At 43.0% G+C, this 14,509-nt stretch overlaps 3 protein-coding genes across 3 annotated transcripts in view; all 3 read right to left on the bottom strand.

Annotated features, from left to right (window-relative positions):
* Positions 1-14,509, bottom strand: part of LOC147060988 (protocadherin gamma-C5-like) — a 147,437-nt gene that overhangs the window by 106,284 nt on the left and 26,644 nt on the right. The gene's annotated exons all lie outside the window — the stretch shown is intronic.
* LOC147060994 (protocadherin gamma-A12-like) lies at positions 8,495-10,984 on the bottom strand. The gene is made up of 2 exons (XM_085906545.1): positions 10,557-10,984; positions 8,495-9,269 (listed from the first exon to the last, which is right to left on the bottom strand). The coding sequence occupies exons 1-2, from the start codon at positions 10,925-10,927 to the stop codon at positions 8,495-8,497; spliced, it is 1,146 nt and encodes a 381-aa protein (XP_085762671.1). The 5' UTR covers positions 10,928-10,984.
* Positions 11,901-14,395, bottom strand: LOC147060993 (protocadherin beta-8-like). Its single transcript, XM_085906544.1, has 2 exons — positions 13,996-14,395; positions 11,901-12,723 (listed from the first exon to the last, which is right to left on the bottom strand). Exons 1-2 carry the CDS (start codon positions 14,373-14,375, stop codon positions 11,901-11,903), a joined length of 1,203 nt encoding a protein of 400 aa, XP_085762670.1. The 5' UTR covers positions 14,376-14,395.

The raw sequence follows: 14,509 nt of genomic DNA, 5'->3' as shown, positions 1-14,509 counted from the left end.
ACTGTGAGGCGGACATGTAAGCCTCTGCACCACCATGCAGCTCTACATGGTACTCATTTGATGTCAAATATAAGTGGGTGTATTATACACTAGTGGCAATGATTAATCTCTTTCTATGTTCAGTGACATCATATCTTGACTATAAATACATTAGCACTATTTATTATTTGAACGAATTCCATAGCACGTGTGCATAATTCCACCAATTTCAAAATTAGAGCCGTGTACTCATTAAACTTCAAAGTCTGGAAAAAAATATGTGAAAATCGTCCCAAATGAAGAAGTGATGTAACATCTGAAACAAACATTTCTGTCAAGGATGATGAAGTGACTTTCAAGTCTAAGTAATGGAAAATACCCACCAATTTGGGTGGACCATACAGGTGCATGATTAAAGGTGATGGTTTATTTTAGAAATATCGATTACAAACTGGGATTAAAAATCTTGAACAAGAAACTCCTCAGCCGAATTTGTGACAAGTCTGACAACTACTGAATAGGTTACAAACAACATCACCAAGGAAATAAGTGAGGGATACAAGAATAAGCACTTTGAAAACATTCACAAATTTATATGTCAACGTTTCAATGGGAGAAGGAAAACACGATGACGTAGCAGAATTTTCAAGAGGTTATTAACTTTAAAAATCATCATGGAACAAATAACCTATTACTTCACACACTTTTCACTCCAAAAACGTAGATACTATGATTTTACAATGATATATATATTCTTTTTAAATCCTGGGAGCAGCATACATGTGAAAAGGGATGCAACCCACACGCCCCGGACCTGACAATTGTGAGACTTAGCAGTGAAAAAAAACACATTAAAAAGTCAAAAAGGTGACTCACCAAGGTTGACATCTGTGAGATGTTTCCTGATATCTGATGTTTGTCAATCATTATATCAGCATCAACTCCATCCACACTCACTAAACTCTGACTCATGGCTTGCATGTTCTTCATGTCACTTTTTCTGGAGTCGGTGGTCTTGCACACCTCGTAATTGTACACGTGCGGGAGGGTCCCCGTCCCCAAAGTATCCGAGTACCGAGGCGGATAATACGGGATGACGGGCAGGTTGGAGTGGTACAGGACGCGAGACTGTCTCCACCTGTGCACTTTGACTGCTATGATGAGCAGCAAACAGGTGACGAAGAGGAAGGAGACCACAGCCAGCGCCAAGACTAAGTAAAAAGTCAGCTTGTCATTGTACTCCTTGTCGTGCATGCTCAATTCAGTGAACTCTGAGAGCACCTCAGGGAAGCTGTCGGCCACCGCTACGTTCACAATGACTGTGGCTGAACGAGAGGGCTGCCCGTTGTCCTCCACCACAACAGTCAGTCTTTGTTTGACAGCATCTTTATCAGTCACTTGGCGGACCGTTCGGATTTCTCCATTGTGGAGGCCCACTTCAAACAGCGCCCTGTCTGTGGCTTTGTGCACTTGATAGGAGAGCCAGGCGTTCTGGCCAGAGTCCACGTCCACGGCAACCACTTTGGTCACCAGGTAGCCCACGTCTGCTGAACGAGGCACCATTTCGGCCAGCAGCGAGCCGCCCGTCTGCACCGGGTACAGCACCTGTGGGGCGTTGTCGTTCTGGTCCTGGATTAGGATGCAAACTGTGGCCACAGAACTAAGAGGAGGAGATCCAGAGTCGCGGGCAGTCACGTTAAAGTCAAAGGACTTGATTTGTTCATAGTCAAATGATCTGACTGTGTGGATGACACCATTCTCAGAATTGACGGAGACAAAAGAGGACACAGCTACTCCATTAATTTCCTTCTCCTCCAGGATGTAAGACACTCTGGCATTTTGGCCCCAGTCTGCATCACTGGCACTGACAGCAAACACGGAAAAACCAGGAGAGTTATTCTCTGGTAAAGTCTTACTGTATTCTGACTGATGGAATTTGGGCGGGTTGTCGTTCACATCTGATATTTTAACGTTGATGTTTTTACTACTAGACAGAGGTGGAGAGCCTTGGTCTGACACCATTATGGTCACATTATATTCAGGGACACTTTCCCGGTCTAAGAAGTTTTCAGTGACTATGGTGTAGTATCCTGTTAATGAAGACTCAATTTTAAAAGGGATGTCGGTGTTAATGGAACACTTAACGACACCGTTGACATCAGAGTCTGCATCATTTACGTTAAACACAGCTACAGTTGTACCTGGGGGAGAATCCTCAGGGATGGACTGAGAAAAGGACATTAATTTAAGAGTGGGGACGTTATCATTCTCATCAACTATGTTAATAAAAACTTTACATGTATCTGTATATCCTCCATGATCTCTAGCCTGAACATTTAACTGATAAGACCTAATTTTTTCAAAATCCAGTTCACCTAAAACTTTAATTTCTCCTGTTTTGGTATTTACACTAAACAACTGTTCTGTTCCTTTGGTGGCACGTGTGGAAAACGTGACGTCGCCATTGAGGCCTGAATCAGCATCGTTTGCACTAACAGTCGTGATCAATGTTCCTGCAGGTGAATTTTCAGGCACATCTACCTGATAAACAGGTTGAGTGCACACTGGGGCGTTATCGTTTGCATCCAGAACAGCAATTTCAATTCTTACTGTCCCTGATCTGTGTGGCTCCCCACCATCTGACGCAATCAGCATGAGCGTGAGACTCTCTTCTTTTTCTCGGTCTAAAGGCTTCTGCAAAACTATTTCCATGAATTTTGCTCCATTTGGTTGGCTTTGTATTTCCAATTTAAAATGATCTGAGGGCTTTAAAATATATTTATATATATCATTATTTCCAACATCTGAGTCGTCGGCATTCTCAAGTGAGAAACGTGCCCCGGGTGCGACACTTTCAGATATTTTTAAATGAATTTCTGATTGTGGGAAGGAAGGGCTGTTATCATTAATGTCCACGACCTCCACAGTTACTCGATAAAGCTGGATGGGATTTTCTAAAATGATGTCAAAAGTGAAGCTGCAGGGCGTCGTCTTGCCACAAAGCTCCTCTCGGTCGATGCGCTCCTTAATCACAAGTGTGCCTTTGTCTCGCTTTAAATCAACATACTGTCGATCTTCTTTTGTAATGATACGAGCTTTACCTGCTACTAGTCTGCCAACATCCAAGCCCAAATCCCTTGCAATGTTTCCAACAAAAGAGCCTTCCGCTTGCTCCTCCGGTATAGAATAGCGAGCCTGTCCAGCCACGGAGCGCAGCATCCACAGACAAAGAATCACAAAAAGCGTGCGCCATCGGTCGCCGACAGCGCACATCCGCATAAAATCCATCTTGAATTAAAAAATAATAAGATGACTTCTTCAAGTAAAACCAATACTAAAAGTCTAAAATAAAAACGAGAACCCAAAACAAATGTGCCTCTTTAAATGTCGAGGAGTCCGTCGTGTTTATCAGCAATGAAGCTCTAAAATGAGCTCAAGAGGAGGACTCCTGTGCGGACACGTTTCATTCACACTCAATGACATGTCACCAGCGGCGCTCAGAGCATTTTCACTGAACTGCACGTCCTATTTATTCACCCTGTCTAAACTTAGACAGAACAAAGCATATTGATATATAGGGCCACTATAAATTATGATAATACGTGCAAAAAATACAAACATATGTTGTGACTAATGTTTGAATATAATCGAATATTTCCAATATGAAATTAAAGTATTAGTGAAGTTCAGTACTTGTATTGAAACAGAGCATCAAATAAATAAAAACATAAAAACCTTCACATAAAATTATTTATTAGCCTGTTTTTTAAGACGTAACCAATAACATATTTCAGTCCTTTAATACAGCTCAATGGCCTAGTAGTAGAGTGTCCGCCCTGAGACTGGAAGGTTGTGGGGTCAAACCCCGGCCGGGTCATACCAAAGACTATAAAAATGGAACCCATTGCCTCCCTGATTGGCACTCAGCATTAAGGTTTGGAATTGGGGGGTTAGATCACCAAATGATTCCCGAGCGCGGCGCCGCTGCTGCTCACTGCTCCCCTCTCCCCCAGATGGATCAAAATCACATGGGGATGGGTTAAATGCAGAAGACAAAGTTCACCACACCCAGATGTGTGTGTGACGATGATCATTGGGACTGGGGGGGACTTTATACAAAGGCCAATATTATTATTGGGTCCAGAATGTTTGGGCTTAGGGTTAGGCTTTTTTTTTAAATTATGAGGAAACGTTTGGGTTGAAAATGCAATCAAATTTCAAGTAAAGTCATCTTAAGAAATAACTCTGGATTTAGATGAGTTGATTTTACACATCTACTTGATTTCAAACAAAATTTAAGTGTAGTTAGCGGAATGTTCATGCTATAACTTGCTCAGTATTGCTCTTTGCACATGAGGCAATGTGTTTTGATACAGTGGGTCACAACTCTATGAACATCGGAGGTATTGGTGGCCATGAGTGGCCACCAGAAATCCCTGGTTTTTAATTGACAACACCATCTCAGTTTTTGAAATAATAGAGGGAAAATGAACCTTTCCTGGATATGCTAAAAGTTGGAGATGTATAATGAAAACTAAATCGGTAAACAGCAAATGGGAAAGATGGTGAAACACTTGACTCACCAAAGTTGACATCTGTGAAGAGTTTCCTGACAGCTCCTTCTTCACATGCAGCATGTCAGCATCAGCTCCATCCACGCTCACTAAACTTTGACTCATAGCTTGCATGTTCTTCATGTCACTTTTTCTGGAGTCAGTGGTCTTGCACACCTCATAATTGTACACGTGCGGGAGGGTCCCAGTCCCCAAAGTATCCGAGTATCGAGGTGGATAGTAAGGGATGACGGGCAGGTTGGAGTGGTACAGGACGCGAGACTGTCTCCACCTGTGCACTTTGACTGCGATGATGAGCACCAAGCAAGTGACAAAGAGGAAGGAGACCACAGCCAGTGCCAAGACTAAGTAAAAAGTCAGCTTTTCATTATACTCCTTGTCGTGCATGCTCAAGTCAGTGAACTCCGCGAGCACCTCAGGGAAGCTGTCGGCCACCGCCACGTTCACAATGACTGTGGCTGAACGAGAGGGCTGCCCGTTGTCCTCCACCACGACAGTCAGTCTTTGTTTGACAGCATCTTTATCAGTCACTTGGCGGACCGTTCGGATCTCTCCATTGTGGAGGCCCACTTCAAACAGCGCCCTGTCTGTGGCTTTGTGAACTTGATAGGAGAGCCAAGCATTCTGGCCAGAGTCCACGTCCACGGCCACCACTTTGGTCACCAGATAGCCCACGTCCGCTGAACGAGGCACCATTTCGGCCAGCAGCGAGCCACCCGTCTGCACAGGGTACAGCACCTGAGGGGCGTTGTCATTCTGGTCCTGGATTAGGATGCAAACTGTTGCCACAGAACTAAGAGGAGGGGATCCAGAGTCGCGGGCAGTTACGTTAAAGTCAAAGGACTTGATTTGTTCATAATCAAATGATCTGACTGTGTGGATGACACCATTCTCAGAATTGACGGAGACAAAAGAGGACACAGCTACTCCATTAATTTCCTTCTCCTCCAGGATGTAAGACACTCGGGCATTTTGGCCCCAGTCTGCATCACTGGCACTGACAGCAAACACGGAAAAACCAGGAGAGTTATTCTCTGGTAAAGTCTTACTGTATTCTGATTGATGGAATTTGGGCGGGTTGTCGTTCACATCTGATATTTTAACGTTGATGTTTTTACTACTAGACAGAGGTGGAGAGCCTTGGTCGGACACTGTTATGGTCACATTATATTCAGGGACACTTTCCCGGTCTAAGAAGTTTTCAGTGACTATAGTGTAGTATCCTGTTAATGAAGACTCAATTTTAAAAGGGACGTCGGTGTTAATAGAACTCTTGACAACGCCGTTGACGTCAGAGTCTTCATCATTCACGTTAAACACAGCTACTGTTGTACCTGGGAGAGAATTCTCAGGTATGGACTGAGAAAAGGACATTAATTTAATAGTGGGGACGTTATCATTCTCATCAACTATGTTAATAAATACTTTACAAATATCTGTATAACCTCCATGGTCACTAGCGAGGACCTTCAATTGAAAGTTTTTTGATTTTTCAAAATCTAATACACCAGTAAGTTTAATCTCTCCCGTTTTAATATCGACGTTAAAAAGGTCATTTTCCTCGTTGGTAATATGAGGAGTGGAGTAGGTGACGTCACCATTGAGGCCTGCATCAGCATCATTTGCATTAACAGTCATGATCAGTGTCCCAGCAGGTGAATTTTCAGGCACATCAACCTTATAAACGGGTTGCGTGCACACTGGTGCATTATCGTTTGCATCCAGCACAGTGATTTCGATTCTCACCGTCCCTGATCTGTGTGGCTCCCCACCATCTGAAGCAATCAACACGAGTGTGACACTCTCCTCTTTTTCTCGGTCTAAAGGCTTCTGTAAAATCATTTCTATAAAACGTTCACCTCCAGGTTGATTATGTATTTCAAGTTTAAAGTTATCTGATGGTTTAAGAACGTATTTATGTATATCATTAATACCAACATCGGGGTCAGCTGCATTTGCAAGAGAGAAACGTGTGCCCGTTGTGACACTTTCAGCTATTTTTAAATGAATTTCAGATTGTGGGAAGGACGGACTGTTGTCATTAATGTCCACAACCTCCACTGTTACTCGATAAAGCTGGATGGGATTTTCTAAAATGATGTCAAAAGTGAAGCTGCAGGGCGTCGTCTTGCCACAAAGCTCCTCTCGGTCGATGCGCTCCTTAATCACAAGTGTGCCTTTGTCTCGCTTTAAATCAACATATTGTCGATCTTCTTTTGTAATGATACGAGCTTTACCTGCTACAAGTCTGCCAACATCCAAGCCCAAATCTCTCGCAATGTTTCCAACAAAAGAGCCTTCCGCCTGCTCCTCCGGTATGGAATAGCGAGCTTGTCCATCCACGGAGCGCAGCTCACCCAGACAAAGAATCACAAACAGTGTGCGCCATCGGCCTCTGATAGCGCGCATCCGCATAAAATCCATCGTGTATTCCAAAACAACAAGATCACTTTTTCAAGTTTAACCAATGCCCACTCAAAAACCTCTGGAATAAACGAGACTCCAAAGAAAATGTGCCTCTTCAAAATACCACTGGACCGTCGTGTTTATGAGCAATGACGCTCTAAAATGAGCTCAAGAGGAGGACTCCTGCACGGACGCGTTTCATTCTTACTCAATGACGTGTCACCAGCGGCGCTCAGAGCATTTTCACTGAACTGCACCTCTAATTTACTCGCCCTGTCTCAATTTAGAGGTGGCACAAATCATATTGATAGAGGGCCCTATAAATTATGATATTACATGTAAAAAATATAAACACTTTTTATGACAAATATTTGAAAAAAAAATCGAATAATTTGTCCAATATTATGACAGTATTCGTGAAATGTACAGCATAATCAACAAAACAATTCAGTCCTTTAATATACAAAGGCGGATGTTATTATTGGGTCCAGAATACTTTTTTTTTTATTATGAGCAAATTTTGGGTTGAAAATCCAATCACGTTTTAAGAATATTACAATCATGAAACTTTACTACAAAATCATACTAGAATCAATGTAGTAGTATCTAGTAATTAGATGCATATAACCTATTTAAATATCCGAGCCAGATTATTTTGTCTAATTAATAATAATAACAATAAGAATAAGAATAATAACAATAATAATTAGCATAATAAAAACAATAATATCCAATTAAAAACAGTCCATATAAGTATTAATTAATAGATTCAAAGTGTTCCTATGAAATAAGCAATAAAAGCCAGCATCGCTTTCAGCACCAAGGACAGCAACACTGCCCGTCATACTACATGTTCACTATAATACAAATTGTATCTATTAAATTAGATAATAATTGGGTAAAACTAATAAATAAAAGATATTTTATACACTCAAGAGGAAAATGCACTTCAGTTGCGCGACATGCGGTTAAGTACACCATGGGTCAAGAAAAATGTCTACTTGTGAGGCCTAACTTACACTGAAAAAATGGTGTGCTGAATTTACTCAATTTTACTTGTCGAGTATTTGTATAAAATAAAGCAAGAGACATGTTTTAAGTTGTAAAGTAAACTTAAAGAAGAACTGGATTCAGATTATTTTATTTTACAAATCCACTTGACAAAATAAAAGTGAGTTAAAACGATATTTCGAGGAGTTAGCGCAACGGTTATCATATAACTTGCTCAGTATTTCTCTTTGCACATAAGGCAATGTGTTTTGATGTTATGTTTGCAAAAGATATGGCACGCAATTGCATTTTCCTTTTTAAAATATATTTTTGCTTGGCTACACAGTGGGTCACAACTCTATGAAGATGTGGAGGTATTGGTCCCCATGAGTGGCTGCCAGATATTCCTGGTTTTTAATTGACTACACGATATCAATTTCTGAAATAGTGGAGGGAAAATGAACCGATCCTGCTTTTGCTAAAAGTTGGAGATGTATCATGAAATCAAAATCGGTAAACAGCAAATGGTAAAAATGGTGAAACACTTAACTCACCAAAGTTGACATCTGTGAAAAGTTTCCAGACAGCTCCTTCTTCACATGCGGCATGTCAACATCAGCTCCCTCCACACTCACCAAACTTTGACTCATGGCTTGCATGTTCTTCATGTCACTTTTTCTAGAGTCAGTGGTCCTGCACACCTCGTAATTGTACACGTGTGGGAGGGTCCCCGTCCCCAAAGTATCCGAGTACCGAGGCGGATAATACGGGATGACTGGCAGGTTGGAGTGGTACATGACGCGAGATTGTCTCCACCTGTACACTTTGACAGCTATGATGAGCACCAAGCAGGTGACAAAGAGGAAGGAGACCACAGCCAGTGCCAAGACTAAGTAAAAAGTCAACTTGTCATTGTACTCCTTGTCGTGCATGCTCAAGTCAGTGAACTCCGAGAGCACCTCAGGGAAGCTGTCGGCCACCGCCACGTTCACAATGACTGTGGCTGAACGAGAGGGCTGCCCGTTGTCCTCCACCACGACAGTCAGTCTTTGTTTGACAGCATCTTTATCAGTCACTTGGCGGACTGTTCGGATTTCTCCATTGTGGAGGCCCACTTCAAACAGCGCCCTGTCTGTGGCTTTGTGCACTTGATAGGAGAGCCAGGCGTTCTGGCCAGAGTCCACGTCCACGGCCACCACTTTGGTCACCAGGTAGCCCACGTCGGCCGAACGAGGCACCATTTCGGCCAGCAGCGAGCCGCCCGTCAGGACCGGGTACAGCACCTGAGGGGCGTTGTCATTCTGGTCCTGGATCAGGATACGAACGCTCACGTTGCTACTGAGGGGAGGGGAACCTCCATCTTGTGCCCTGACCACCAAGTCCATTTGTTTAATTTGCTCATAATCAAAGGAGCGAACTGCGTGTATTGTTCCACTTTGTGCATTTATAGAAACATAGTCTGACAATGGAGACCCACCGATATTGGCATCCTCAAAAATGTAAGAAATGCGAGCGTTTTGACTATCATCAGGGTCTTTAGCATTAAGAGTCATAATAGAAATGCCAGGAGTATTATTTTCTTTGATAATCGCGCTGTAAGCAGCACGTGAAAAAAACGGTGCATTGTCGTTGACGTCAGAGACTTTCAAATGAAACGTTTTTTTAGCCCACAGAGAAGGAAATCCTGAGTCTGTGGCAACAACAGTTATGTTATATTCTGACACACTTTCACGATCTAAAGGCGCATCTGTTAATAACGTGTAATAATTTCTCAAATTGGATTTAATTTTGAAAGGCAAATTTTGCTCAATTCTACAAGTCACCTGTCCATTTTCAGCCGAATCAATGTCTTTAACGTTAATGATACCAACAGTTGTCCCTGGAGGGGAGTCCTCTGATACAGGACTTGTGAAAGACATAACGCTCATCGTGGGGGCGTTGTCATTTACATCAGTGACGTCAACCATTACTTTGCATGAGTCTGTCAATCCTCCCTGGTCCTTTGCGTCTATTCTCAGCTCATATTTTTTAGTTTTCTCAAAATCAATAGCGCCCTTCACAGAAATAACACCACTCTTTTCATCAATGGCAAACACATCACGCATGCTGCTGTCCATGTCTGAAAAATGATAAGTCACAAGGCTATTAGACCCAAAGTCTGCATCAGTGGCATTAACAGTGACTACAAAATGGCCAAGGGCAGCATTCTCCATCACGGCGGCTTTGTACACGGATTGGTTGAATACAGGCGCGTTGTCGTTCGCATCAAGAACATTAATATTGATATTCACTGTACCGGACCTTTGTGGGTTTCCCCCGTCCACTGCTATTAATTTTAAAGACAAAGTGGGGACCGTTTCCCTGTCCAGGGGCTTCTGAAGCACCATCTCCGCATAATTCTTGCCATCTGTATTTGAATGCTGCTTCAGCACAAAATAGCCATTTTCTGTTAACAAATATTCGCGCAGGCTATTGAGACCCACGTCTGGGTCCTCGGCACTTGTGAGGGAAAATCGAGCGCCAGTGTTTGCAATTTCACTGATTTCAAAACGAATCTCGTTTCTTTTGAACGTCGGCGAGTGGTCATTTATGTCTGTAATTTCAACAGTCACGTGATGGAGCTCCGTGGGGTTTTCCAAAATCACCTCAAAGCTGAAACTGCACGGCGTCACATCTCCACAAAGCTGCTCCCGGTCGATCCTCTCATTTACCACCAGAGTCCCTTTGTTTGCCAAAAGCTTGGTGTATTCGACGCTCTCCCCCGTCACGATGCGGGCCCGCCCGGACAACAGCCTCTTCACATCCAAACCGAGGTCCTGAGCTACGTTTCCAATCACAGAGCCTTTTTTCATCTCCTCCGGAATTGAATACCTTATATTTCCGTCGACCGATGGGATGAAGAAAAGGAGAAATGACAGATGCCAGCAGACGATGTGACGTTTTCTATCCAATGTGCTGGGAGGGATTCCGTTTGCCATCGTAAAATATACCCCTCAAAATTATCCCCCAAAAAGATGCGCTGCCTATATTTATAATAAAAGTCCTAACAAAGGAAAATAGTGGGTTTATACCCCCTCAGACAACAAGCGAGTGAGAGCAAGTCCGTGTCTCTCGCCGCCAGCCCAAATGATGCACACCGCCCCTCTTCCCCTCATAGTCCTCACTAGTAAGAAGATAGAGTGGAATACAGACCCACCGATGATTTGACCTACAGCGTCCCTCTGAGTTCAAATTGAGTAATGCAACTTATTTTCTCATCAATAAAAGCGTGCGTTTATCAGTCAAATTCATGCTTAAACTAAGATTAAAAACAACACTTCTAAGGAAATGATCTAATATGGCACAGTTTTGATGAGAATAAAACGGCTTATCACAAAGCAGTAAAAATTGATTCATTTTTATTTCAAAGTTAGTTGGTTTATTTTAAAGGGACGTACATTGTATTAATAAGTGAGGAAGCCTACGAAATATTTGTATATGTAATTTGGAAATTGTTTGCAAACTTTGGTATTGACGTTGTGATGATGAAAAACTGTTCACTGAAAAAAAATTGCCAAGTGAAATTCAGACTGTGGTGCTAAAACTGCTAGACTTAGGAAATTCACAGGAAATATATATAACTCCAAAAGGGAAACAAAACACAGGTAAAAGTGATTACAACCAAATAAGTTCCAGAATACACGTGTGCCAGTTTGAATTACACCAAACACTATGACAAAGGGTCATCCAACGTGACATGTCATGAAAAACGAATTAGGACCACTGTAAAAATATGATTTTAGACTAATTGGTGATGAGATGCCTCTCATTGTGAAGATAAAACAGGTAGATTAGTTTCAGACTTTTGAAGGAAACATCCAATAACTGATTCAAGCCTGCTTGCTTTTTCATTAAGGAGTTTTACTCATCAAAATAAACATTTCAAACAGTATGGAGACCAGTGAGGAGAGACTAATGTTCTCCCGTGAGGCTGTGAAAATAGTACTGAGAACTTTCACTCACCAAGGTTGACATCTGAGAAAAGTCTCCTGACATCTGCTTGTTCCCATTCGATATTTCAGCATCAGCTCCATCCACACTCACTAAACTTTGACTCATGGCTTGCATGTTCTTCATGTCACTTTTTCTGGAGTCAGTGGTCCTGCACACCTCGTAATTGTACACATGCGGGAGGGTCCCAGTTCCCAAAGTATCCGAGTACCGAGGTGGATAGTAAGGAATGACGGGCAGGTTGGAGTGGTACAGGACGCGAGATTGTCTCCACCTGTACACCTTGACTGCGATGATGAGCAGCAAACAGGTGACGAAGAGGAAGGAGACCACAGCCAGCGCCAAGACTAAGTAAAAAGTCAGCTTGTCATTGTACTCCTTGTCGTGCATGCTCAAGTCAGTGAACTCCGAGAGCACCTCAGGGAAGCTGTCGGCCACCGCCACGTTCACAATGACTGTGGCTGAACGAGAGGGCTGCCCGTTGTCCTCCACCACAACAGTCAGTCTTTGTTTGACAGCATCTTTATCAGTCACTTGGCGGACTGTTCGGATTTCTCCATTGTGGAGGCCCACTTCAAACAGCGCCCTGTCTGCGGCTTTGTGTACTTGATAGGAGAGCCAGGCGTTCTGGCCAGAGTCCACGTCCACGGCCACCACTTTGGTCACCAGGTAGCCCACGTCGGCCGAACGAGGCACCATTTCGGCCAGCAGTGAGCCTCCCGTCTGCACCGGGTACAACACCTGAGGGGCATTGTCGTTCTGGTCCTGGATCAGGATGCGAATGCTTACATTGCTGCTGAGGGGAGGGGAGCCTCCATCCTGCACTCTGACAATAAATGTCAGCTCTTTGAGTTGCTCGTAGTCATATGATCGAACTGCACTAATAACTCCACTTTCTGCATTAATGGACACAAATTCACTAATTGAACTACCTCCGATTTCACTCTGCTCCAACATGTAGGAGACACGAGCGTTCTGGTTTTCATCTGGGTCTTTGGCAATCAGTCTTAGCACTGAGAGACCTGGCGAGTTGTTTTCTGCAATGTTTGCACTATAAATGCTGACCGGAAACACAGGGGCGTTGTCATTGACGTCTGACACTTTCAAATTAAAAATCTTTTTTGTGGAGAGGGGAGGCGAGCCGGCATCTGATGCAACAATTGTTATGTTGTATTCTGACACACTTTCACGATCTAAATCAGCATCAGTCATCAATGCAAAATAATTTCTCACATTGGATTTAATCCTAAATGGAAGGCGGCCTTCAATCACGCACCTCACGTGACCATTTTCACCAGAATCCAAGTCTTTTACATTAATGATACCAATAGTGGCACCAACGGGGGAATCTTCTGACACGGGACTGGTGAAGGACATTACATTTATGGCTGGAACATTATCATTTAAATCGCTAACTTCTATTTCGACTTTTGTGGAGTCACTCAACCCACCCTGATCTTTAGCTTCGACGATAAGCTCTATTGTTTTGTATTTTTCATAATCAATTTGCTTAGCTACAGATATACACCCTGTCACCTCGTCTATCTGAAACAAATCTGTTATTCCTGCTTTTGATTTTGAAAATGAGTATGTTACTTGTGCATTTGAACCACTATCAGCATCTGTGGCATTTACCGTTACAACGCCAGTGCCCTTTGGGGCATTTTCAATTAATTTAGCTGTATACAAAGTTTGATTAAAAACGGGAGCGTTATCATTGATATCTTGAATATTAATGTCAATATTTATTGTACCTGATTTCTGTGGATTTCCACCATCTACAGCCACTAATTTTAAAGTGAGTCGCGGCTGTTCTTCTCTGTCTAAAGCTTTCTGAAGCACCATTTCTGCATGTTTACTGCCTCCAGGGCTGACGTGTTGTTTTAAATCAAAATTATCACTCGGGGTTAAAATGTAGCTCTGTAGGCTGTTTGCACCCACATCAGCATCATACGCACTCTCCAAAACAAAACGGGAGCCAAGCGCAGCAGACTCACTGATTTCAAATTCTAAATGTCTATTTTCAAAAGTGGGAGCATTGTCATTTACGTCCAACACTTCGATGGTCACGGGATGCAATTCCATGGGGCTTTCCAATAAAATCTCAAAGGTGAAGCTGCACGGCGTCACGTCTCCACACAGCTGCTCTCGATCTATCCTCTCGTGGACAACCAGGAGCCCTTTGTCCGCCCTCAGCTCGGCGTACTGGACGTTTTCCCCTGTCACGATGCGGGCTCGCCCAGAACGGAGTCGTTTCAGATCCAAACCGAGATCCTGGGCTACATTTCCAATGAGCGATCCTTTTTTCATCTCCTCTGGGATTGAGTAGCGGATTTGCGCCAGCGTTGCATTTAGAAAAAAACACCAAAAGACAAAGAGCCAGGCCGCCCGTCGCCATATTCCACCACGGTTTGGATGAATATCTTTCCACTCCATATTAAAAGAAAATTATTCCAATCAAGTGAATGGATCGAAAAATGACGAGGCACAATGTCAGCCTATTTTAGCTCAATTGTTGTAGGTTGTTCATGCACGGCTCTTCTGTGCCGAATGGCAGCTTCAGAGAAGGG

The sequence above is a fragment of the Syngnathus leptorhynchus genome, chromosome 2, assembly GCF_054491065.1.
Source record: "Syngnathus leptorhynchus isolate UIUO chromosome 2, UIUO_Slep, whole genome shotgun sequence".
Lineage (NCBI taxonomy): Eukaryota > Metazoa > Chordata > Actinopteri > Syngnathiformes > Syngnathidae > Syngnathus > Syngnathus leptorhynchus.
This window is presented reverse-complemented; position numbering and strand designations above follow the sequence as displayed.